The following is a 22,653-nucleotide window of genomic DNA, read 5'->3' on the forward strand; positions in this document are numbered from 1 at the left end:
CTTGCTTTATCTCACATTAAACAAGTGGATGTGGACATTGAGTTTCACAGTGCCCTGCTCCCTGAGCAGCTAACCTAACAGGAGCATGTGATACTGTATTTTTCATCAGCAGAAAGTTTTCCTGCCTAACCTCTTGGGGTAGAGTGGGCTCAGCCAACTCTCTGTAAACCTTTTGTCTGACAGCTGGCACAGTCTGTCCAGATCCATGGCATCTTTTTAAACAAGTGGATGTGGACATTGAGTTTCACAGTGCCCTGCTCCCTGAGCAGCTAACCTAACAGGAGCATGTGATACTGTATTTTTCATCAGCAGAAAGTTTTCCTGCCTAACCTCTTGGGGTAGAGTGGGCTCAGCCAACTCTCTGTAAACCTTTTGTCTGACAGCTGGCACAGTCTGTCCAGATCCATGGCATCTTTTCCTGGACCTCACAGAGCAGCAGTGCATCCAAACCTTACACTCCCTTTGTTTTGGCTGAATAGCCTTGGCCAGGGGTGGGTCGCTTTGACTTCCTTTTTAACCCTCTTTACATATTAGCACAAGATTTTTGAGCTTAATAGTATCTCTGCTTTGTTATTCTGATTTATGCCCTTTGGAGTTTCTGTCGGTGCAACAAATCAGCTTAATTCCCTGGATTCAAAAGCTTGACCTGACTACTTGATTCACTTCAATGTGTGACCCATTTACACCACTATGCCTTCTTCAAGTCCTTAGCTTGAGGCTGAGGTGTGAATTTAACCTCTTCAGATCTGAGAATCAAGACAAAGGGATTCAGCAAGTGAGCTGTTCTGCTGGATACATCTTGGCTACAGAAATCTGCAGTCATAATTCTGCCTTTTGGTCTCATCCAGTCCTGTGCATGAGTGAGGCTATTAAAGGTCATGCTCTAATAAGTGAGCAGCATTTCATCCTCCATGGGAAGCAGTTGTTAGCTGTCCCTCTTTTGTCCCACAGTGAGTCAACTAACTTTATGAGAATCACTCATGATTTGCACAAGTCAGCAGAGGTTGCAGTGGCAGCATGGAAAACAGAACAGTGTTGTGCCACCTGCAGAGTGGTGGCTTTGTACTGCACCATGGGCATAACCTGTTCCAAAGGTGAAGGGCAAAGTCCTGGAGGGACCACCACCCCCAGCACATGGCATATGCCATGGTAACTGATGCTTATGTCACTCTTCTGCTGGCCTGGCTGGAGAGTAGGCTGACAGAATGGTGATGGGTCATTGCCACCTCAGGCAGGTTGATGGGTCTGGGGCCATGTGCAGAGCCTCACAGAGACAAGGGCATAGAAGAGGAGACTTTGCAGCTCTGCCCACCACTGCAGCTGTCACTCTGCTCTCTGTGGAAGGCAGCTGTGAGGAAGCTCTGCTCAGAGGCAAGTGACATGTCCTGTATTACACAAAATGAAACAACCCATTGCCTGTGACAGCAAAGCCTTTCAAGGGTGCTGTAAGCACTAAATGGATTGCACAAGAATTTATTTTTTTCCTCCTGATGTAACCATGGTGTATCTCAATTGCTTTCCATGCCAGCTGGTGAAGGGCAAGAAAACATAAGTTTAATTTTGTAGAAAATAATACTTAGGTTGGATATTATACTAGTGAAACAGCGGAGCAAGATACCTCATGATTTGTGTCAAAATTGCTTCAGCAAGGCCTAAACTTCAGCTGGCAAATGAGGTTGGTCTGAACAAATGTGACTCTGCCTTATTGTGAGGAGTGCCAGACTGGATCAGCAGGGAGCAACACTTGACATGCAGGCCCCTGTAAATTCTGGGATAGTCAGTTATAGGCTGCACATGCAGCAGCTGGGGAAAATGAAGCCTGCTTTCCATGAGCTTGAATTTGGTTCCAAATTCTGGTCTGTGATACCACCACAGAACAGTTTGTGATCTGCTAAGTGAGTAAATATGAAATTACCTGGGCTACATGATTGAAGGTGATGGTTGTTTTCCATGCAACCTGTTTAAATAATGAATACTTTAGAACAATTCACATGCTCCTCATGAAGTCTGTCTTATTATTTTCATTTTGAGAGATAAGCAAAGTCAATCTGTTGGCTGCTCATCTTTATTTTTAACCAAAAGAAAAGCCAGAAACGAACTCCTCTCTTTTCTTTTTCTATTGAGAGAATAGGAAGTTTTGGAAAGGAGAGGCCAGAAATTGACATGAGAGGACCTTGCAGTTTGTCTTCTCAGACATTGGCCATGAAGAGCCTGCAGCACGACCTAGATGGGGACAAGACTTTATGTATTTTTGTGTTCTGTTTCTCGAGGTGAACTTTGAATTCCTGTTGAGGCCAAGTGTTATCGGGGCTTGTGGAAAGGGACTTTTGTTTATAAATTCTGGGTTACAATGTAAAGGAAAAAGAGCCAGATAAGCACTGTCCTCACTGCTTCTGATGTGTCTTGTTACAGAACAGAGTGAAACTGCTTGAAACGATAACCAAGGAACATGAGCAGTACAGCGCTAATGTCAACCAGTTTCAATCGTGGCTGAATGGTGTGACAGAAAGATTAAACTGCTGCATTGGAGAAGCAACAAAGTCTTCAGCAGAGGACAAGTTAACGGCACTGAAGGTCCTTGAACAATATAACTCTCAGTTAGGATTGTGTGTTTTTCATGCCTGTGTATGTTTCTCAAATCACACAAGGGTGTACTTGGGAAAAGAATTACACAAACATATTAAGATCATGATTTTAACGTGGACTAGGGCAGAGGAGTTGTATCAGGTCCAGCAACAAAGTCTTCAGCAGAGGACAAGTTAACGGCACTGAAGGTCCTTGAACAATATAACTCTCAGTTAGGATTGTGTGTTTTTCATGCCTGTGTATGTTTCTCAAATCACACAAGGGTGTACTTGGGAAAAGAATTACACAAACATATTAAGATCATGATTTTAACGTGGACTAGGGCAGAGGAGTTGTATCAGGTCCTAAAAGTGTTAAGTAAGATCATGATTTTAACGTGGGCTAGGGCAGAGGAGTTGTATCAGGTCCTGAAAGTGTTAGTACATATGATTTTCCCAATTGTAGCATGAGTCACAGACTGGTCTGTTTTGTTTTTCTGACAGTCTGATCTCCTAGGGTTATGTGATTCTTTGAGAGTCTTGCCCTTTAAACTTGTTTAAATAAATGGTATTTGGTAAACATGATCCAAATAGAGCCTGAGGGTTCACAGGTTTTGAGAGTTTAAAGCTGGTGATGAAAATACCAGTTGTGAGAACAATGCCTGTTGTTTTGGTGCCACTGCTGAAACTGTTTAGCTTAAAGTCCCTGAGATCTAACTATTCATTTTTCTCAAGTGCCTGTACCTCCAGTTTTGTTTTGTTTTTCTGACAGTCTGATCTCCTAGGGTTATGTGATTCTTTGAGAGTCTTGCCCTTTAAACTTGTTTAAATAAATGGTATTTGGTAAACATGATCCAAATAGAGCCTGAGGGTTCACAGGTTTTGAGAGTTTAAAGCTGGTGATGAAAATACCAGTTGTGAGAACAATACCTGTTGTTTTGGTGCCACTGCTGAAACTGTTTAGCTTAAAATCTCTGAGATCTGACTATTCATTTTTCTCAAGTGCCTGTACCTCCAGTTTTGTGAGGGACCTCAGGTGATATATGAAAATCAAGCCCATATTTTCAGAATCATGGCAGTTAGTATTACTCAGAAGGCAGTCAAATGACCAACCCTGGTGTTCTGGTCACTTGAAAAAAACATCTTCTTTGAAATGAGAAGTGAAGAACAAAATATGTACAACCAGAGGTGGCCTTTTATCTACTGCTTTCAGCTTTTTCCCCAGCTTCCCATTCCTGCAGATAATCTTTATTTAACTACTTTTTTATTTTTTTCAGGAAATTGCCAAAAACATCAGGAGTGGTGAAAAGAAATGGAAGCACCTTGAAAATCAATGTGCAGAGGTGATTGAGAATACCTCTCCACTCGGAGCTGCGAGATTGAAGGACGAACTTGAAGAGCTAAGAAAAGCCTTGGAGAAGTTGAAACTGCTTAGTAGTGGGGAGGAGGAGAGATTGCTCAAGATCCAACAGTCAGAAAGTGCCTATGAGTCCCAAGTGAGACAATTAGAAGCAGACATCCAGGAGCTTAGAAAAGATCTACAGAGACTACAAAGTGACCTGGACCCTGGGGAAGGGGAAAAGACTGAAGATGAATTTATAACTCTGTGGAAAAAATGTAATGTAAGTTGTTACCCTTCATATGCCTAAAATCAGCAGGATCAAATGCAGCCATAAACTGAACATGCATAGTCACATCCAACAGGTGCCTGTCCCATTGGTTAAAGATGGTAAGAAAAGAGTATGAGTGTGTATGAAACAGACTGTGGAAAATGTGACTAGCAACGATGGAATCGACTGCCCAAGCCTTCATCTCATGCTGCACAGAGGGAGGAGCATGGTTGGAGGATGTGTTGGAGTTTGCGTCTGTAGTTCAAAGTGACCATATGCAATTGGTTGGAGGATGTGCTGGCGTTTGTGTCTGTAGTTCAAAGTGACCATATGCAAAAAGAGCACAACACAGAGCAAAAAACATAATTTTGAAAAGAAGCAGGAAAATAATGTCTCACTGTATACACAAATACATGCACACAGACACACATAGACACAAATACACTTATTTCTGAGGTGTTTGGTAAGATCATTTCTATATTATATCTTTCTTCTGTGTGAGTACCTGTATTCCTTTACTGGCAGATACATCTTCATTACTAAGAAGTCCCAGGATTGTAACAATCCAGTACTCACACCAAAATCAATCTGTTGCAAAAATGAATGCAAAGTATTTGTCATGCATAAAGTAGATAAGAATCTTTACCACTCATTTCCTCTTGGGGGCTGGTTTTGCATTTATTATCTGTTCTCAAAATGCCTTTCATTGCTGTTTGTATGTCTAGAACTCAGCAGGACTAGCTGAGAAAAGTATATGCAAAAAGGATCCACAATATTTAGACTGGCTCAATCCAGCTACATTTGCATAGGGTTTAGTTGCTTTTATTTCCCTGAGTCACCCTAGAATTAACATATGTGAGTCTTTGAAAAAGATCTGTTCATGCAAACAGATGCCATTAAGACTGCTTGAAAAATGCATCTCGCGTTGTGTACTGCAATCAGTGAACTGAAACTGGGCCTGTTTGTGATTCACTCTGTTCAAGACTGAACCCTGCAGTGCAGATGCAGAGACTGGGCAGTGCAAGGAGAGGAGAGAGCCTGCTGGAACAAAGCTGTTCCCAAGAATGTTTTCTGCCTTGGCAAAGTCAATAGCCTTTATAACCAGGAAAAAAATACGGTAGAAAGGGGGTTTGTGCATACCCTAAGAGACAGCCTTACCTCTTCATTTCACGGGCCAGACACGACATAAGATGTGATCTGTTCTTTGTTTTTATGATTAAGGCAACAAGAGCAGCTCTGGCTGCAGAAGAGTCCAAGGTTGAGAGGCTGAAGGCTCAGCTTAAGGAACTGCTACGGTTTTCCCAAGATGTGCAGCCACATGCTGAGAGTGTTGTGTCTGCAATACAGCAGTATCAAAGGTACTGGGAAGTCTGATTGCACTGGGGATGTGGGAGGAATATTCTCTCAGACATTGTAGGGATTGATAGGGGCCTAAGAAAGAAGTGAAATGGCATCTGATTGTAGCTGATGGGCAGAAAAGGAAAGCTTTTTCTAATTACATTCGCCTCCACGTTTCGGTAGAGCTGTAATTTTAGCCATTTGCTAGGAGCTGTAGGCTGCTGGTCATTTTCAAGCAATAATCTTGCGTCGTTAATGTCATGTATGGTTTGAAGAAAATGAGATTGTTGGCAGCTAACTTGATCTTCTTAGCATTTTATGATAATAATTTTATGTATTTTGCTTGCCTCTCATGACAGCAACTGGAAAATCAGGACAGGAGCTGTGGTAGTAAACGGTTCAGAAGAATTAATGGCCCTCCCTTGCTGAGTTTGTTGTGGTGACTCACCAGCCTTAGCAATTCTTTGGCAGAGTTTATTCCCCTTCTCCTGGCAGCTTATGTGCACGTTCCTGCCTTCAACTTGCCATGGGTTGGGAACTCTGAAAGTTTAGCCTCTCCCCAGACTTCAGTGTTTCCGTTTCCAGGCTGCCTGGAATCAGGAAGTAAAGGAGCTGCAGCAAATTTTGCAAACTAGAAGAAAGGATCTTTTTTTTTAAGGGAAAAAAGAAAGGTCAGTTCTTTTACTGTATCCAAGCTTATTTTCCTCTGTCCAGTGTGCTGTCTGCTGTCCTGCTGAGAGGGTTAGAGATCATTATGGGAAAGGATTACAGTTTTAAAAACTAGCAAGTAAACAATGTCAAAAGAGGAGCAGAGAAGGCAGGGCACTTGCCTCTGAGTAGAAAATGGCAGCGGCTCTTGTGCCAGCTTCTCTCCAAAGCTTCTTTGGGAAGCCTGGCAGCTTCACGCTGAGCCTGACAGGGGCAGCAGGGCAAATGGCAGAGGACATCTGAAGTCAGAATTTTCTATTTGTGGAGCTTTTGGCCTCTGCAAGGCCTTCATTTTGCTCCGTCATGTCCCGGATACACAGGCAGGATTGTTGTCTCCATTTTTATAGGAAGGCAGTATTGATCTCGATTGACATCGCTCTTGCCTGCCTGTCTTGTGGATTTGCAGGGTACTGCTCCCATATGAACAAAGTTTGGGCTGCATTTTGCTGTGTCAGTCAGGATTCTGCAAACTGGGAGGTCAGGAAAGCTGGGAAAAACAGGAGGCAGCTGCATGGGGTGTGTCACTACTGGGCCTTGTTACTCAGCTGTGTTTTGCGTAAGCCTTTGTAAGACAAGCCTGGATATTTATTGAATGTGTGCTGATTTAACTTTTTTTCCCCAATATATATGCACACACAGCATAGCTGTGCATATATGTGGATACATATATAAATACCAGGCTTTTATCAGAATCTCCTGTATGTATTAGTGTAAATACAAGTTGTTCTGAAAAAATGTAAAAAAATTGTATCTGAAACTTTTTGTGGTGATCAAACACTTTTTAGTGTGATTTTTAAAGGAACAAAGACTCAGCAGCATGTGAAATAATACAGGCAACTGCAGTTACATTCTAGACACTCTTGGCTTGTTTCTCCCTTCAGTCTGCTCCGATAATATGGTTTGTTAAATAATGCTGGTGATAGCAGCCAAGAAAGATCTCATACAAGGGGAGACTGCTGGCTACTAGAAAGGCAGAGTAATCCCTGATACACAGTTGCACAAGAGACAAATGTCTCTTATGGCATCTAAATAAAGTTTGGTCAGATGTCCCTGACTGACAGAGCAGCTGTCTGTCTGAGCACCAGGCACAGACAGTAAAAAAGATTGAGGCTTTTGTGTTGGCTGCGACTTAACACAGTACTCATGTGTAATTCATGCCTTGATGAATAGGATGTTTGGACTTGGATTTCTTCATAATCCTTCACTTGGATGCCCCTTTATCCTTGCAGTGTTAGAAGCAAGACTTCTAAGATGAGCACTGATACAGAAACCCAACTGAGAAGACTATTCCAAAATCCCCTGGAAAATTTCGATCAGTGGAAGCCGTCGGTCCAGATGCTCCTGGAGACTCCAGAGCCAGAACTGGCTCACATTGAGGTAGCAAACCTGTTACTAAATTCAGAAACTGATACTTGGTTTGTGTGTGACCAAGCCTGAATACAGCTGCCAGCCAGCAACAGCTGGAAGGGCCTTTCCAGTATGGCAGGAAATCTTACAGTATGGACAGAGGTCTATACTTAGCTCTAGTTGTAGCACATTGTCTTACTTTCTGCCCTCCATTTGGCTAACTGGAGCTGTCAGTGGAGTAGGCTGCATTGAAGTGTTAGATATCTTTAACAATGATAGCACTGTTTGGCATTAGCCCAGGTCTTCCTGAATGGGAAGTTTGTGGACTCTTAAGAATTGTGTAGTGACATAGTCATGGGATTATAATGCACAATTTCTACATGTGCCCAGCAAAGTGTGTTTTGTTACTTTGTCATCCCTGTGATCCCCAGGATAAATGTGTCTGTGAAGAGGGATGGAGCTTATCCTCAGGATGAGCATTCAAGCTGTCCTTTCTGTTGGTTGTTTAGGCCTCTCCTCTGCACAGACAACTCTTTCCATAGTACAGCTTTCCTCTATTTTGTTCACAAAATGGATGCAGCCCTGGTGCCTCTAACATTATCAGGAAGACTTTTCCTTAAACTGGGCACTGTCCAGGTACCATCTGTTACCCCTTGTTCAGCCAGCATGCTGTTTTCACCTGACTTTGGTTGTGTGACTTGTGTGAGAACAATATGGTTGCAAATTATTTTTAATATAATTTCACTGGAAGGATTTTTCTCCTTTAGACTGCTCTAGCTGAAAGCTCCCAGTTCAAAGAGAAGTTGATGACATTACAGCTGAAGAAAGATTTGCTAAACAATGTCCTTGGTGAGGAAAAAGCAGAGTCTTTCCTTCAAGAAGTAGCTGAAGCCTCAAAGGAGAGAGAAATTCTACACAAACGTCTGCTTCAAAGCAAGAGCAAACTCCAGGTGAACTTCAAAACCCATAGCAGACTTTGTCTGTGACAATGATCAAGTCTTTACTAAGCCAGGTTTATAGATATATATTTAGTACTAACCAGCCCAATCCCTTTTTCTAGGTTGATCAAATATTCAAATAAATTTGTGGTCTGTTGCATAGAGTTAGCTCAGTGTTTCTTCTGAATATGAAGTGGATATTGATAAAAGATAATGCCAAGGTATTTATGTTGAATGCTGGATCTATTTTATTCTTCTTTCTTCATCTAGAATTTGATATCGCAACATAAGAACTTTGATGCTGGTTTTGCACCTTTGCAGAAGAAACTGTCTGCCATCAAAGCCAAATTAGATCTAGAGAAGGAACCTCAGCCTGACCTCTTGGGTAAAAAGACCCAACTCCAGAGACTCCAGGTACATTACAGTAATGCTTGGCCATGATATCCTCAGCTAATTGTGATCCTGTTTGTTCATATTTTATTAGCATTAGAAATTCAGCACCTGTCCCCTCAATTGCTTGTGTTAGATAATTTCATTTGGTCCACTTTATAGCATGGAATAAATGAAATTAAAGCAGTGCAGATGAAGCACTGGCAAACTGGGCTTGAGGGAAGGAACAAGCAGCTGGAAGCTGTTGGTGTCACACCTACTTGGGCTAGATTTATTGCTAAATGAAATGTATCCTGATACTTCCCACTGGGAGTGAAGCTGCACAAGATAACTTGAACCAGTATAACTTACTCCAAAAACAGGGAGTTCCCATTGTCCCACCTCCTTCTGCATTCCCCCTGCTTTCTGCTCTTTACCTTGTCACAGCTTTGGCACATTGGATTTACTCCAGATTGATTCAGCTGGTCAAGATAAGAAAAAAAATAAAAATAAAAAATAATCAACAGAAAAAGATTATAATTTTCCACTTGGTTAGTGTTTTGAACTGATTCAGCAAAGGGTTGAACATGTAGTAAAACCTGTTCAGGGCATGCAGTGGATTACCAGGGAGAGGGGAGAGATGACCAGAAGGGGAAGAGAGAGAGGATGTGACTCTCAGCCTTGGTGAGCTGTGGTGATTCAGCTATACCATGCTGCTTCATCCCTGGAGACCACAAGGGTGTTAGCACCACAGTTCTTTGTAGTACTAACCTGGTTATATCACATCTCCTTTTGCAGCTGCTCAGCAATTTACCTGCTTTGTTGTCTGCTGGTAGCATGTGAGGGCATCAAACCATTTCAACATTTACTCCTAGACATCAAAACAATTGATTTTCGCAACGACAATCATTGCTGTTGGGTCTTTTTGTCCTCACTCTGTCTACCTTTAAGGTATATTTTGTGAAGGTCCATGCCATGTCTGGCACACTGCCCATATGGGATCTGTCTTTTCTTCTGCAGATGATCCAAGATGACTTGGCAGAGCTTGCAATTCACATGGAAGAGGTAGAGAAGCTTGTTCAGTCCAATACCACACACAGGCATGAAATGAACCAACTTTCATCTGACTCTCAAGCCCTGAAGAGGTCACTGGAGGTAACATAAGGAAGAGTTTTTAGTTGCCTGAGGAGCTGTCAGTTTGCCACTGCTTAAAAATGCTTAAAAATCTTTGAGCTTATGACATTATATGCATTGAGTGACAGATATTTTCATGTCAGGGGAAGAAGGCACTGAATTCTTATGAATTTGATAACACTTCCAGGATTCTCTGATGATCTGTAATGTGATTTCTCTTTGGGATAGGATACCAACCACACAGATTTTATGTCTACATGAATATTTCTGGAGTGGGCCTGAGATTTCTGACCAAAAGACCTTGTAGTTATACTATCATGGTGGTGCTTGGACTTCACATATTCCTGGATAGGGTTTTTATACCAAAGTGTTTAGGATTTTTATAGCTTTGTGACCCAAAAGTTAATGAGGGAAAAGTATTGCAACTGCATAAATACTTGTTTAGTCCTGAAGCATTTTGTAGCTTGTAAACACAGCTATAAAATGACCTTCCCAAGCAGTCTCAGAAGAAGAGCTTATGAAGTTATGCAGTTCACTATAAAATTACCTACAATAAACTGTTACCCTAATGTGCACTGTGAAATTCTAGTTTTAATCTCAGTAGTCCCATTTATTGCTGAACTGGACTTTTGCCAAGAAAGTCTGTACAGTCACTTCTGATTTGGGGAATGTAAGATGTAGTTAATATTGAGTGGGGTAGAAAAGCACTAAACATAGGTGTTCTTTATTCCATTTCAGCTGAGAAGGAACTAGAGCTGTTCTAGTGCTTAATGCCCCCCTCGTGTGGTTGAATTCAGGCCTGCAGGAGCTTGGAGGTGTTTTCTACACCTCTGATGCAAAAGGACAGTTTTTCGTCTCTCATTAACAACTGTTTTTTTATCTTTTTGCCTGTGAGATTCTGTGCCCATCATTGTGTTAGATCCAGGAAAGAAACTGCTTTTTTGTCTGTCTTTACTTGCTGACCTATTTTTATCATTTGTAGATGATGATACAGCAGAGTGAAGACCATGTTCAGAAGCATTGGGCGTATAATGACAAACTCTCTGACCTCCAGCAGTGGATCACAGTAACCATGGAGAAGATTGACTCCTACCAGGGTGCTGATGGAGAGCAGAACACAGAGGGCAGGGTAGAAGACCTTGAGGTGAGAAAAGCATCTTAGTTTAAGATGTTAATTATTCACTTTGCAGCATTCAGATATTAAGAGTGTGGGTTTCTGGTAAGGAGCTTTCTAGTAAGGATTTCCTGTTTCGGTAGAGTAATGATGGTTTGTTCTTCCTGTGGTAACTGTTGGTTGCTGCTGCCTCCCTGCTTTGCCCCATGTTGTGGCATGTGGAGCTAGGTAGAAGACAAGAGCAGTGAAAAATGACTCAGAACTGTTGAGATGGATAATGTATTATCGAAGGACAGGTGGTTTTAAAAGAGCTCTTCCTGTCAGGGTGATCTCTCTGCAAAATACCTGCCTTTGCCTGTATGTACTCATTGATAAACTGAACATTACTGCCATGTTAGTGAGCCTTATACTTTGTTGAACCAAGCTATTCCAAAGCTTCTAGTTTTCCCCTGGGTAGCAGCACTTCGCATGCTACATTCACTCTGGTAGGTTACTTCAGCTGGCAATTTTTTCCTTCTTATGGGGAAACCAAAATATTTCATGGGAAAGCTACAGAAGGGGATGCATGGACAGCTCACACCCTTCCACTTTTGCCATCAGCTCTTTGATCTGTGTTGGCTCTTTGCAAGAATCCACAGCATATTTTTTTTCCCGCTAGGTATGTTCTAGCTAGTGCCAACAGAACCAGCATAGTCCTGGACTGAACATGGCCTTCAGTCTGACATAGCCTCTGCTTTACCCAGGATACCTAGAAGTAACTGTAAGGGCTGTGCGTTTCAGAGATGCCTAGCTGAGTTTCCAGATAAGGAGATCCAACTTCATCTTGTGGAAGCTCATGGCCAGCTGGTCATGGAGAATTCTTCTCCAGAGGAGACTGCCCATGTCCAGGCAGAGCTGGATCAGCTGAAGGAGTCATGGAAATCACTGAAGGAGATGGCAACTGGGTAAGTGTTCACATATATCTTCCCCATGTCCCTTCAAGGGTATGCTGTTCACATGACCAGACAGCTTTATGCTCTGTGCTGTGAAAGTGAACAGTTGTGTTACCATTCTAGAAGCAAGATGAGATTTTGTTTAATTGTTTGTAAACTGAAAATTGTTACTTTCAAGAAAACTATTGTAGAGAGTCCATGAACCTGGAATGAATCTGTCTTTGCCTCATGCTTGGAGCAGGCAGTGTCTTCTTCAGACCTGGCTCACCCTTGTACTGCCAGTCTGTGTCAGAGGAAATTTGGCATAGACTGGGTGACTTTTCTGTTCTGTCTCACCTTCCTGTTCTCCTCACTCTCTGATCTGGAGATATCTCCAAGGAGGATATATCTGCAATGGGATTTGTACCTTCTGCAAACCTGCAAGAGTATAAACAGAACTAAAATCCTCTCTTAGCTGAGAAATGAGGAGTTAGCTTATTTTGCTTCTGCTGTGCAGTGTCACATTGATGCTCATATTTGCTACCCTGTATTAAAATTTAATACTGTGCTACATGTATGATTAAATTCATACATAGTGTCAGAAGAAGCATAAAATTGAGATGGCTAAATTGAGGAAGGCTTGATTGTACTGCTTGTTGTTACCAGAAAGGAAGGTACATTGTCAAGGTAATATTTTTATTTCCCTGACTAAAGAAAAACAAAACACTTGGAAATGTTAGAACTTGAGTGCTGGTGCAGCTTTAAGACACTTCTGTCTTGCTCTCATTTTGCTAAAAAGATGTTGGGAATAACCTTAATAGTAATAATAGCATAATAATAGCAATAGTGCTGTTTCAGCAGAGCTGTCCCTCATAGCCTCAGTCAAAATGTGGATGTCTTGTCAATAGATATTCTGCTGCACTGATGTCTTTGGTTTTGTGTTTTCAAGTCTTCTCAAAAAGTGGCAGCCAAGTAGACCAATGGCTGATATGAAGAAAAGAGCACTTGTGGACAGCAGATGGATGTCTAGACCTGCCTACCATGTTTTAGATGTAGATCCCAACCGTAAGCAGGTGAGATATGGGGACTCTGCTTTCATATCAGCTTCACAAGAACAATTTTATTGCCATCTTGCAATCAGGCCTTCAATGGAAACATCTGACATAACAGTATGGGCTTTTTTGTTCCTGTTGTTCTGTAACCTAGGAGAAGATAGGAGAAGGGCAAAATACAGGCAGCCACTTGAAGCTCCTACACAACTTTGAAGAGTGGCTACAAGGAGAAAATACCAAACTGACCAAAATTCTTTCTGGGACTCCATCTTCCCCAGAGGAAATCATGGCACAACGGAACAAACTTGAGGTTAGTTTTCAGAGGATGAATATGGAGACAAAGATTGCAATAAGTGCCAGTTCTTTCAGAATTAGGTAAAACCCCAAACCCAAACAACAGCAACAACAAAATCCCACAACCACCCCACCAACGAACCAACAACCCACCCCCCTGCAAACAAACAAACAAAAAACAATCCCCAAAGAACAAACAGACAAAAACTCAGGAGATTCTAGAATAGATGAAGCTCAGGAACATAGAAAAATTTTCATTGTTTCTACTGCCTTCTGTTAAGAAAGGTCTGCCAGGTCCAGAGTGGTAGCAGGAAAGTGAGCACATGGCATCTACCTGTTGGATTGGACATTTCCAGTGTGGTATGACAAAGGTGTTCATTAAAAGAAGCTGATTAACATCACTGTCTGATATTTGGCCTCACTCTTTTTCTGTTGAGTATGGCCTGGTGCAATGACAATGGATGCTGTAAGAAATTAAACAAACAGAAATATCCAAGGCTACAAGAGTCCTGCAGATGAGTTGAGCCTCTTATATCAGTTCAGAACAAAAAAGCATTATTGCTTTTCTGCAAAAATAAGTATGCTATACCAGAGAATCCAGTAGTTTGATTAAGTACCACTGTTTTTTTCAAATGCTAGTTTAAAAGAGAATTGCAGAATCAGTTAGGTTGGAAGGGACCACAGTGGGTTATCTGGTCAACCCTCCCTGCTCCAGCAGGGCCATCCCAGAGCACATGGCTCAGGATTGTGTCCAGATGGTTCTTGAATATCTCCAGTGAGGGAGAATCCTCAACCTCTTTAGGCAATCTGTTCAGTGCTCAGTGACTGCACAGGAAAGAAGTTCTTCCTTGTATTCAGGTGGAACTTCCGGTGAATCCATTTTTGCTGTTACCTCTTGTTTCCACCGCTGAGAAGAATCTGATCCATCCTTTTGGCACTTCCATTCATGTACTTGAATACATTAATAAGGTCCTACTCAGTCTTCTCGAGACTGAACAGGCCCAACTCCCTCAGCCTTTCCTCATAAGAGAGATGCTCCAGTCCCTTAATCATCTTTGTTGCTCTCCACTGTGCCTGTTCCAGGAGCTCCATGTCCCTCAAAACATGGGCTCTTTTTGAATTCTGAGGTGCTACTGACCTTATCTTTGCCTGCAGGAGCTACAGTCTCGTGTGCCTGATGGTCAGCATCAGTTTGAGGACCTTCTTCATCTTCATCCTGTCATTGGAAATTCTGAAGATCTGGAGGACCTGCGGTACCGGTGGATGCTCTACAAATCCAAACTGAAGGAGTCCATGAGTTCACCGGTAGGTGACAACACAATTCACCTGTGACTGGCTAACCTCTGCCACTGCTCTTTCAGGTTGATTCACATTGCTACTCTTAATTCAACAGTATTCATGTTTATCTGCTTAATTAAAAGAGTTGTGTGCTATCTTTTTGCCTTTGTAAGCAATGGTCAAAATATTTCTCAAACTGGAAGGTTCAAAACAGAGTGACAACTGGCTGTTGTCAAAGAACCACATAGTTGGCGACTGAGAGATGAATCTGTGTGCAAGTATTTTGGATATACACTTAGGTTTGGGCACACAGATTTCTATTTTTTTTGCCCTTTATCCACATGACATTTTCCGTTGAATCGTTTATTTGGACAGTTCCTGCAGTAAGAATATATTTACTGCTGATTATTTATGTCTCCTGCTGTGAGACGGAGTGATCAGAATAGTCACCGACTGAACTGACTCAAAGTAGCTGTGCACAGAGGGACCTAGTCTTTTTTGAAACTGTCTTTATGGGCGAATGGTTTGGAATGAAATAAAGAGGAGGTGTTTTAATGCAACAACCAAATGATTGAAGAAATTACTGAGTTGTTATATATAAACATGCTAAGGATGGCAGAATTCATCCCCATATATAAGATATTCCAGGGCATGCTAAAGATATTCCCATGTTCTTAGCATAATCATATATAATTATTAATTACTATTTTTCTAGCTTAACCACTCACATTATATATTCAATTTCAAGGTACCATAATCAGCGGATTAGAATTTACAGGTTTGCATTTGGTACTTTATGCAAGTGCTTTGGAAGGTATCTGAACTCAAACACCTAAAATTTGATGGATTTGAAAATGTTCTGCCTTGGGAAACCTTGTGTTTAAATCCAAAGCACAAATCCTTTGAAGTGGGTGGAAGGTAAGCATGACCTCTGTTCCTCAGAATTGTTTGCCACTGATTGTAATGACTTATGCTTTGTTGGCTGAAACCTTCTGCAAGCATAAATATAGTCAATAGGTGTCAGTAAAGTCAAAGCTATTGTTCAGCTGATTCAACTGGTCAAGAACCTAAAAACATGACAGCTTTCTGCCTAGTGTGTATTAAAAAGCTCATTAAAAATAAATCTCCTGCTGGTTCACTCTATCCAGGTGACCATGAATTTGAAAGAAACATCCCCTGTGAGGTGAACACTCATTTATAGGCTCCACTGGGATCTTGAGCTCATGCTTTTTTTTTTTTTTCTTTTCTTTTTTTTTTTTTCCTCCTTTTAAACAGATTCCTGGATCTTGGGCAGAACCAGAGAGATTCAGAAAGGTATGACAGTTTCCCATCATTAAGATTAAAAAAAAAAGTTTGATCAGACATTTTGCAGAAAATTATTTTAAACTTTTCTAAAGATTCCTGAGATTAATTTGCTTGTTAAGATCCACTCTTATAAAAGTTGTTGATTTTTCTCAAGGTTTTAAAAGGAAAAATATTATTATTTTTACTCTTGAGCTATACTTACTGTATCTCTAGAAGCTAAATATCCATCTTCTGGGGAAGGAAGGGAACTCAGTTTTTATACATCTACAGGCTATATGAACTTCATTTTTCAAAAGAGACTAAAGAAAAGCCAAAACATATTTCTAAAAGATTTAGGGGTTATGTGCTTCAAATAATTTTGATAATGGGACTTCTAACTCTTTAGACACTTGTGCAAAAAAATGCTCTGGATCATTCAGCTCACCTTCTTTCTAATGCAGAAAACCAGAGAAAGTCAAGAGGTTTTCTAATGTTTTTAAACTATGTCTTTATTCTAAGGAGCAGAATTCCTCCTGTGAAGGATTTTCTTTTCCAAGTGGTGACATAAGAAACAGAAGCAGTACAGGAGATGATAAGGGGAAGCTTAAAGTAAACAAAATGCTGCCAGTTTCTTATTAAACTCAAGCAGCACTTCTGATCCCATTTTCATAAAGTCAGCAAGTTTTTCTGTTGGCCAGTGCAGTGTTGAACTGAGTTTTTTCTCTGTCACAATTTGCTTTGCTTATAGACACTGTTAGGTTCTACTCTGTACTGTCATCTCACTTTCTGTTTGTTTTCAGAAGGAATAGAATAAGGCTTTATTTGCCCAGCACAAAGTAGATTGGATAAATGATGTGTTGCAGGAATATAAACACATAGTCATCTTAGGCTAAATCAAACCTTTGATTTCTCTTGTTACAACATCTCCTTAGAAGAGACCAACACTTAAAGGGTGCAGTACAGTGCACTTCCAGTATGGACAGAAATCAGGACTTCTGTCATTCTGATGAGAAACTCCTCTGATACTCAAATGTGGAGTAGCATCTCCAATATTTTTCTCCACAAAAATACTGACCAATTTTAAGGTATTTTTCACACGTTTTCTAAATAGTTTTGGCTGCAGTTCAGCCTGAAAACCCCCGAAGAGTTTCTGTTCTGGCCTGCCTGGCTCAGCATTAATTGTTTCATCCAGTAAGGTCACCAGAATTTTTCAGGCTGGAAAAACAATATGACATTTTAATACTTGATGTGGAGGTAGCCAAATATTTAGTAGTGCTGCTTTTCCCTAGAAGAGGCCTAAAGGGATATTCCAGAAGACTGACCAAGGAATTCTCTGATTTCATATTATTGGGTTGGGTCAAGTTGTTTGTAGGGGAAAACAAGCCAAAAGCTTTAGGCATAAGCATGTCTCCATTACAATTAGATGCCATTTTTTAATTCATCTGTCCTACCTGCCTCGGGGTACATAGTATTTATTCACCCTTAAATTTTCTGAATTAGACTGAAAGTCTTCAGTTAATTTGCAAGGATACTGGAATAACAGTAATGGCAGCCAGCAAACATTTGTCAACTAGGCCTACAGCAAGAGAAAAAAAAAAAAACCCAAACAACATTCTGTGAGTTTTTAATCCCTACTGAACACAAACAAAGAGAAACTTCAGGGTGGGAAGGAATGAAAAACTGAAATACCTCATAAGCATGAGGGAAATGGCTCCTGTTGCACCAACAAGTGATTTGCAGTTTCCCTTCAGTGAGTACACAGGTGGAAACTTACACCCTGCTCACTTCAGTGAGATTTTGTTGGCTTCAGAGCTTTCCTTCCGTGTTTAAAGAGTGTCACTACAATGAGAATGCAAGTGCTGTAAGAGGTGTCTTTGATTTTTTTCCATTCAGGCTAAGGGTTTTATCGGGATGTGAGCCTATGTTGCCGTAAGATTGTTGAGCACCACTTAAGAGAGCCAGAAAATAATGTTGGTTCCTTTTGGGTGCAACACTATTTGGGCTAAGAGGATAAGCAAGTCAACTGCAGAACTCATGGCTTTGCAGTCGACTTTATATTCAGATTTAACACCTAAAATACGGCTAGAAATGAAAGAATGATTAACCAAAATATTATTGTAATCTTTGAATATCCTTTCAAAACCATGGTGAAGGAAACCAGCTACCCTGAGATGATGTCAAGAGTCAGTATCTGCAGGAAGTGCACGTGGTTGGAGGCTGTATCACCGTTCTTGCAACATCCAATGAGTTTGCATGCAATAGGATCAGGTTATCTCTAATTTATCAGCTCCCTCATGCTTTTGAGACACACAAAATCAGCAGAAGTAGCAGAATTTCAAGTATTTTTGGACTGATCTCTGCTTTTTGCAACACCAGGTCCCCAGTGAGTGCCTGTCTCTCCTGTCTGATCTGTGAATATTTTGCAGCAGCAGATCAACCTGGAGAAGGAAAATACCCATCTGTGGCCAGTCTTCTGATTTTATTGCATTTCTAGCCTATATGGCCAAATGTTGGGCAGAATAGAGCCTGCTCCATCCAGAGTAATGTGCTTTTTTTTTCTGATCATTCATCCATTGCTGAGATCATGCCCCTAGCCCCTGGTGCCCTTAGGAGCAGTACAGGCTAATGATTGTGATGTGAGCAACTTCTTGTTGATTAACGAAAAACAGTTGCAGGAAATTGCACTGGCTGCAGTGAATTTTTAGCAGGTGCCAGTGACAGGCCAATGTAGATGGATCTTTCTGCAGGGCACCTAGCACACCCAAGAATATAATCAAGCAAATGCTCAATAATAACTATGATAAATGTTACTTTCAGAGGTTGGCTCCCAGCTACCTGAAAATAGTCCACGAGCATTCTTAGCATAAATAGGAAGTCAAAGACTCATTATTTACAGGTCTAGGTAGTGCTGTTTGATTTATTTTCTGGAGTGCTCAGGGTAATTACACTTCCTTGCTAAACAAATGATCTGGCTTTTTTGTTTGTACAAAAAAAATAATTAGAATTCATTACATCAGTGGTCAGCTAATTGCTTCCTTTGAGATTCTGCTAAGAATAATCTCCTGTAACACACAGACAGAAGGAACATGTAATTTAATCTTATTTAGCAACACCATTGATCTGGAGTCAATCAAATTAATGCAGTCATTCAGGAAACTCTGCAAAGCAAAAGCTGCCACAGCATGCCAGGAAGAAAACCCTAATGTGCTCTGCTCTGCCCAAGTGCAGATATGACAGGAGTTCCTTATGGCAAAAAGGTACACTACAGAAAAGCACAGTGTTGTGTCTTACTGCCTGTTTTACTGGTGCCTTTCTGTTGTGTGGCCCATTTGTTTTCCTGAAGTCCTGCTAGGTGTTAGCCACTTGAAATCTGTACAATTATACTCTTAGTAAAATGAAAAAGATTTATTAAAATGTATCTTTCCCTTAATTTTCAGTACCTGTTCACAGATAGAGATAATCTCTCCACTATTTGTTTTTTTCATCACTGTGCCCATAAGTCTGTCCTTACCTGTTTTAGGAATTATACCATGGCCCAAACACGGAACATACATTAAAAATTAGCAGATATACATATTTTTCCTCAAAAGTGTTTTCTGTTCAGAAAGGAAACTTATTTTTCAGGGTTTTGGGGTTTTTTCCTAACTACCTCTTACTCTGCCCCACTGTTCAGCATGCTGAGCCAGGCAACAGCATCTCCCTTTCTTTTCCAGCAGGTTTACAACCTTCTCTTCACCTGTGAGACTCCCTGCCTGTCTGCTCTTATTTTTTTAGGTTTTGTGTTGTTTACCAGTTTACATTACAGTGATCTCAAATGGTAGAAATCAGAGGCTCTTTTTTTGTCCTTTATCTGGCTCTGCCATGTCTGCATCTTGCCACTGCTCTCTCTACAGTGGTGCTGCTGCAAGGTGGTAAACACATCTTGCTTCCCAGGAGACCTGGTTCTTACTGTGTTAATGTGGTATTAGCTAGGTGTATGGTTGATGGTCTCTGCTTTCTTTGAAAAGATGTGCCATGTCATGAAGTATGTGCAGATTTTCACCAAGGACATAGCTCAGAATGATTTTCTCAGCAGATATAATTTTACCACCTAAATAAAAAGTAATGAGAGAAAGATTTGTTAACAATAGCAGAATGCAACCAATTTTGAGTATATACCTGAAAAATGTTTTAAACACTTTTGTAAAAAGCACAGTAAGAAAAACTCAAATTCAATGAACAGCTCAAAAACTCAGATTTAATGAGCAGCTCAGCCCCTCACAGCTGCTCACTCACTCCCTCCCTCTGCCCCTGCAGTGAGATGGGGGAAAATTGGAAAGGTCAAAGTGAGAAAATTTGTGGGTTGAGATAAAGGCAGTTTAATAAATAAAAGAAGGAAACAAAGAAAACCAAACTCAAGAAGAACAAGTGATACAAAAAAACCTTTTAATAAAAGTTTGATCTTGACTTGAGCAAAGTCACTGGTAAAGCAGCAGAAACATATTATTGACATCATAAACCAGCTTTTCATGTCAGTAACTTCTTCCACAAGTTCCAGAACATTTGGTCTTTCTTTCAGTTTTTATTCTTTCTGTGCTCATTTTAATTAGTTTATTTTAATTTGCAAGGATGAGTGGAAGTTGGAAATTGGGAGAAGTTTTACTTCTCTGCCTTCCTGAATAAATATAGAACACTAAAGTCTCCTCCTAAACTTCAGATACACTGCCTGAAATGTCATCCAGCCACTAGCTGCTGATTACTCCCTTTCTAAAAGTAGTACAGCACTGCTTTTAAGTAAAAAAATGTATTTATTGGGACAAATTGTATAGGTTATGAGTATATTTAAAACCAGTGGAGCTTTCCTGTGTTTTTAATTGAATTTGACTGAATTCAGTGAGCAGCTCAGCCTCTCACAGCTGCTCACTCCCTCTCTCCCTCTGCCCCTGCAGTGGGATGGGGGGAAATTGGAAAGGTAAAAGTGAGAAAATTCACGGGTTGGGAGAAAAGGCAGTTTAATAAGTAAAAGAAGGAACCAAAGAAGAACAAAACCAAGAAAAACAAGTGATACAAAAAAGTCCTGTGGCTTCTCACTAGCAAACTGATGCCAAGCCAAAGCAAGGGCAGCCCTGATAAAACTCCCTCCTCAGGGAGGGAGGTCCTATGGTATGGAATATCCCTTGGGTCAGCTGAGGTCATCTGTCCCAGCAGTTTCCTCTCCCAGCTTTTTGTGCACCCCCAGCCTGCTCTCTGGTGGGTGAAGGGAGAGGCAGAAAAGGCCTTGGCACTGTCCATGTACTTCTCAGCAAGAACTGAACCATGGGTGTGTTGTCAACACTGTTTCCAGCACAAATCTAGAATATAGCCCCATGCAAGTTGCCCTGTAAGAAAACTAACTAACCCAGCCAAAGCTAGTACAACTGGTTTGAAATCCTCTTACCCTGTTCTGAACCTTTTGCAAATAAGGATGTTGCAAAGGGATATTCCATATCATAGAGTGTCATTCTCAGTATATAAACTGGGGGAGTTGGCTGGGAAAAGTTAATCACTGCTGGGGGATGAGCTGAGCATTGGTCAGTGGATGGTGAGCAAATATATCATGCATCACTTGTCTTCCTTGGGGTTTACTTTTCTCTTTGTTTTCCTCCTTTTCATTAAAATTATCTTATTATTTTTGTTTTCATTTTGATTATTAAACTGTTCTTATCCTAACCCACTGGTTTTACCTTTTTTTCCCAATTCTCCTCCCTGAGTGAGGGGGGTGAGTGAGTGACTCTGCGGCCCTTAGTTGGCAGCTGGAGTTAAACCACAACTGCTTATGTCCTGAAGATGGGACCAAACTAGGAATTTTTTCTGCTTGCTTAAGTCTGGAGAATTACAGAAATCAGTGCTACTTTAACAGATCAGGCTGTCGCTCTTGTTCTGTGACAAGCTTCTCCTAAAAGCATGTCATGTTGTATATGCAGACAGAAGCTAACCTTTATAAATCTGTTTGTGTCACAGTAGCATATGGCACAGTACTTAGTTCTAAGTGACTTTGCAGCAGAAATTCTGAAATATCTGCCGTATGTGACTGCTGCAACCTCAGATACAAACTGCAGGCTCTTCCCTGTTTGCTAGTTCTTTTAAATGAAGCCTTCATCAAAGATTCTGGCCTATCAACCAGCTGCATTAGGTACTCAGGAGTCTTCCCCAAGGAAGAAAACAAAGTCTTTAATTTGCCTGTATACTTACTTACTTATTTATGTACACACACTTATGCTTTTCAGAATTGAAAGGAATGTTGAAGTTGCAAAGTCAAGCAATCTGAAGATGGAAAATGTCAGAGCTAAAACTACTTGTGTGACCACAGTTAACTTCCTTTCAGCACTTTCATTCTGGTAGCTCTTTATGAGATGGAGAATGATAAGCACAGGACTCCAAGGAGTCCCAGCCCTCCTTACTCATTCCTCATTGCTGGTTGCCTAAGCTGGTCAGTGCTTGCATTTAGGAATGTTCTGACCCCAGTGGCTCACACTGTCCTTTTGCAGAGACCACATAACCAACAATATCCAAGTCTTAGTTCCTGCTGTGGTTTATGGGATTATGCTTTGCCCAGGAGCATGTGGGATGCTCAGTTCTGTGATGACAGTAGTATCCAGCTCCTCAAATTATTTCCCTCTTGAAAAGACCAGCTGTGATTTGCAATGTCATTTATCTTAGAGATGTCTCTGAGTAGAGAACTGATGAGGAGCCC

The 22,653-nt window shown here is 41.0% G+C and overlaps 1 protein-coding gene across 1 annotated transcript in view; it reads left to right on the top strand.

The window, feature by feature from the left end:
• Positions 1-22,653, top strand: part of SYNE3 (spectrin repeat containing, nuclear envelope family member 3) — a 35,912-nt gene that overhangs the window by 7,091 nt on the left and 6,168 nt on the right. The window contains exons 4-16 of the mRNA XM_009079735.1: positions 2,413-2,574; positions 3,842-4,186; positions 5,396-5,532; positions 7,450-7,597; positions 8,335-8,517; positions 8,776-8,919; positions 9,895-10,029; positions 10,991-11,152; positions 11,903-12,066; positions 12,983-13,106; positions 13,240-13,395; positions 14,535-14,684; positions 15,933-15,971. Coding sequence (XP_009077983.1) covers positions 2,413-2,574; positions 3,842-4,186; positions 5,396-5,532; positions 7,450-7,597; positions 8,335-8,517; positions 8,776-8,919; positions 9,895-10,029; positions 10,991-11,152; positions 11,903-12,066; positions 12,983-13,106; positions 13,240-13,395; positions 14,535-14,684; positions 15,933-15,971 — 2,049 coding nt within the window. The remainder of the gene's footprint in view (positions 1-2,412; positions 2,575-3,841; positions 4,187-5,395; positions 5,533-7,449; positions 7,598-8,334; positions 8,518-8,775; positions 8,920-9,894; positions 10,030-10,990; positions 11,153-11,902; positions 12,067-12,982; positions 13,107-13,239; positions 13,396-14,534; positions 14,685-15,932; positions 15,972-22,653) is intronic.

The sequence above is a fragment of the Acanthisitta chloris genome, unplaced genomic scaffold (assembly GCF_000695815.1).
Source record: "Acanthisitta chloris isolate BGI_N310 unplaced genomic scaffold, ASM69581v1 scaffold10538, whole genome shotgun sequence".
NCBI classification, from domain to species: domain Eukaryota; kingdom Metazoa; phylum Chordata; class Aves; order Passeriformes; family Acanthisittidae; genus Acanthisitta; species Acanthisitta chloris.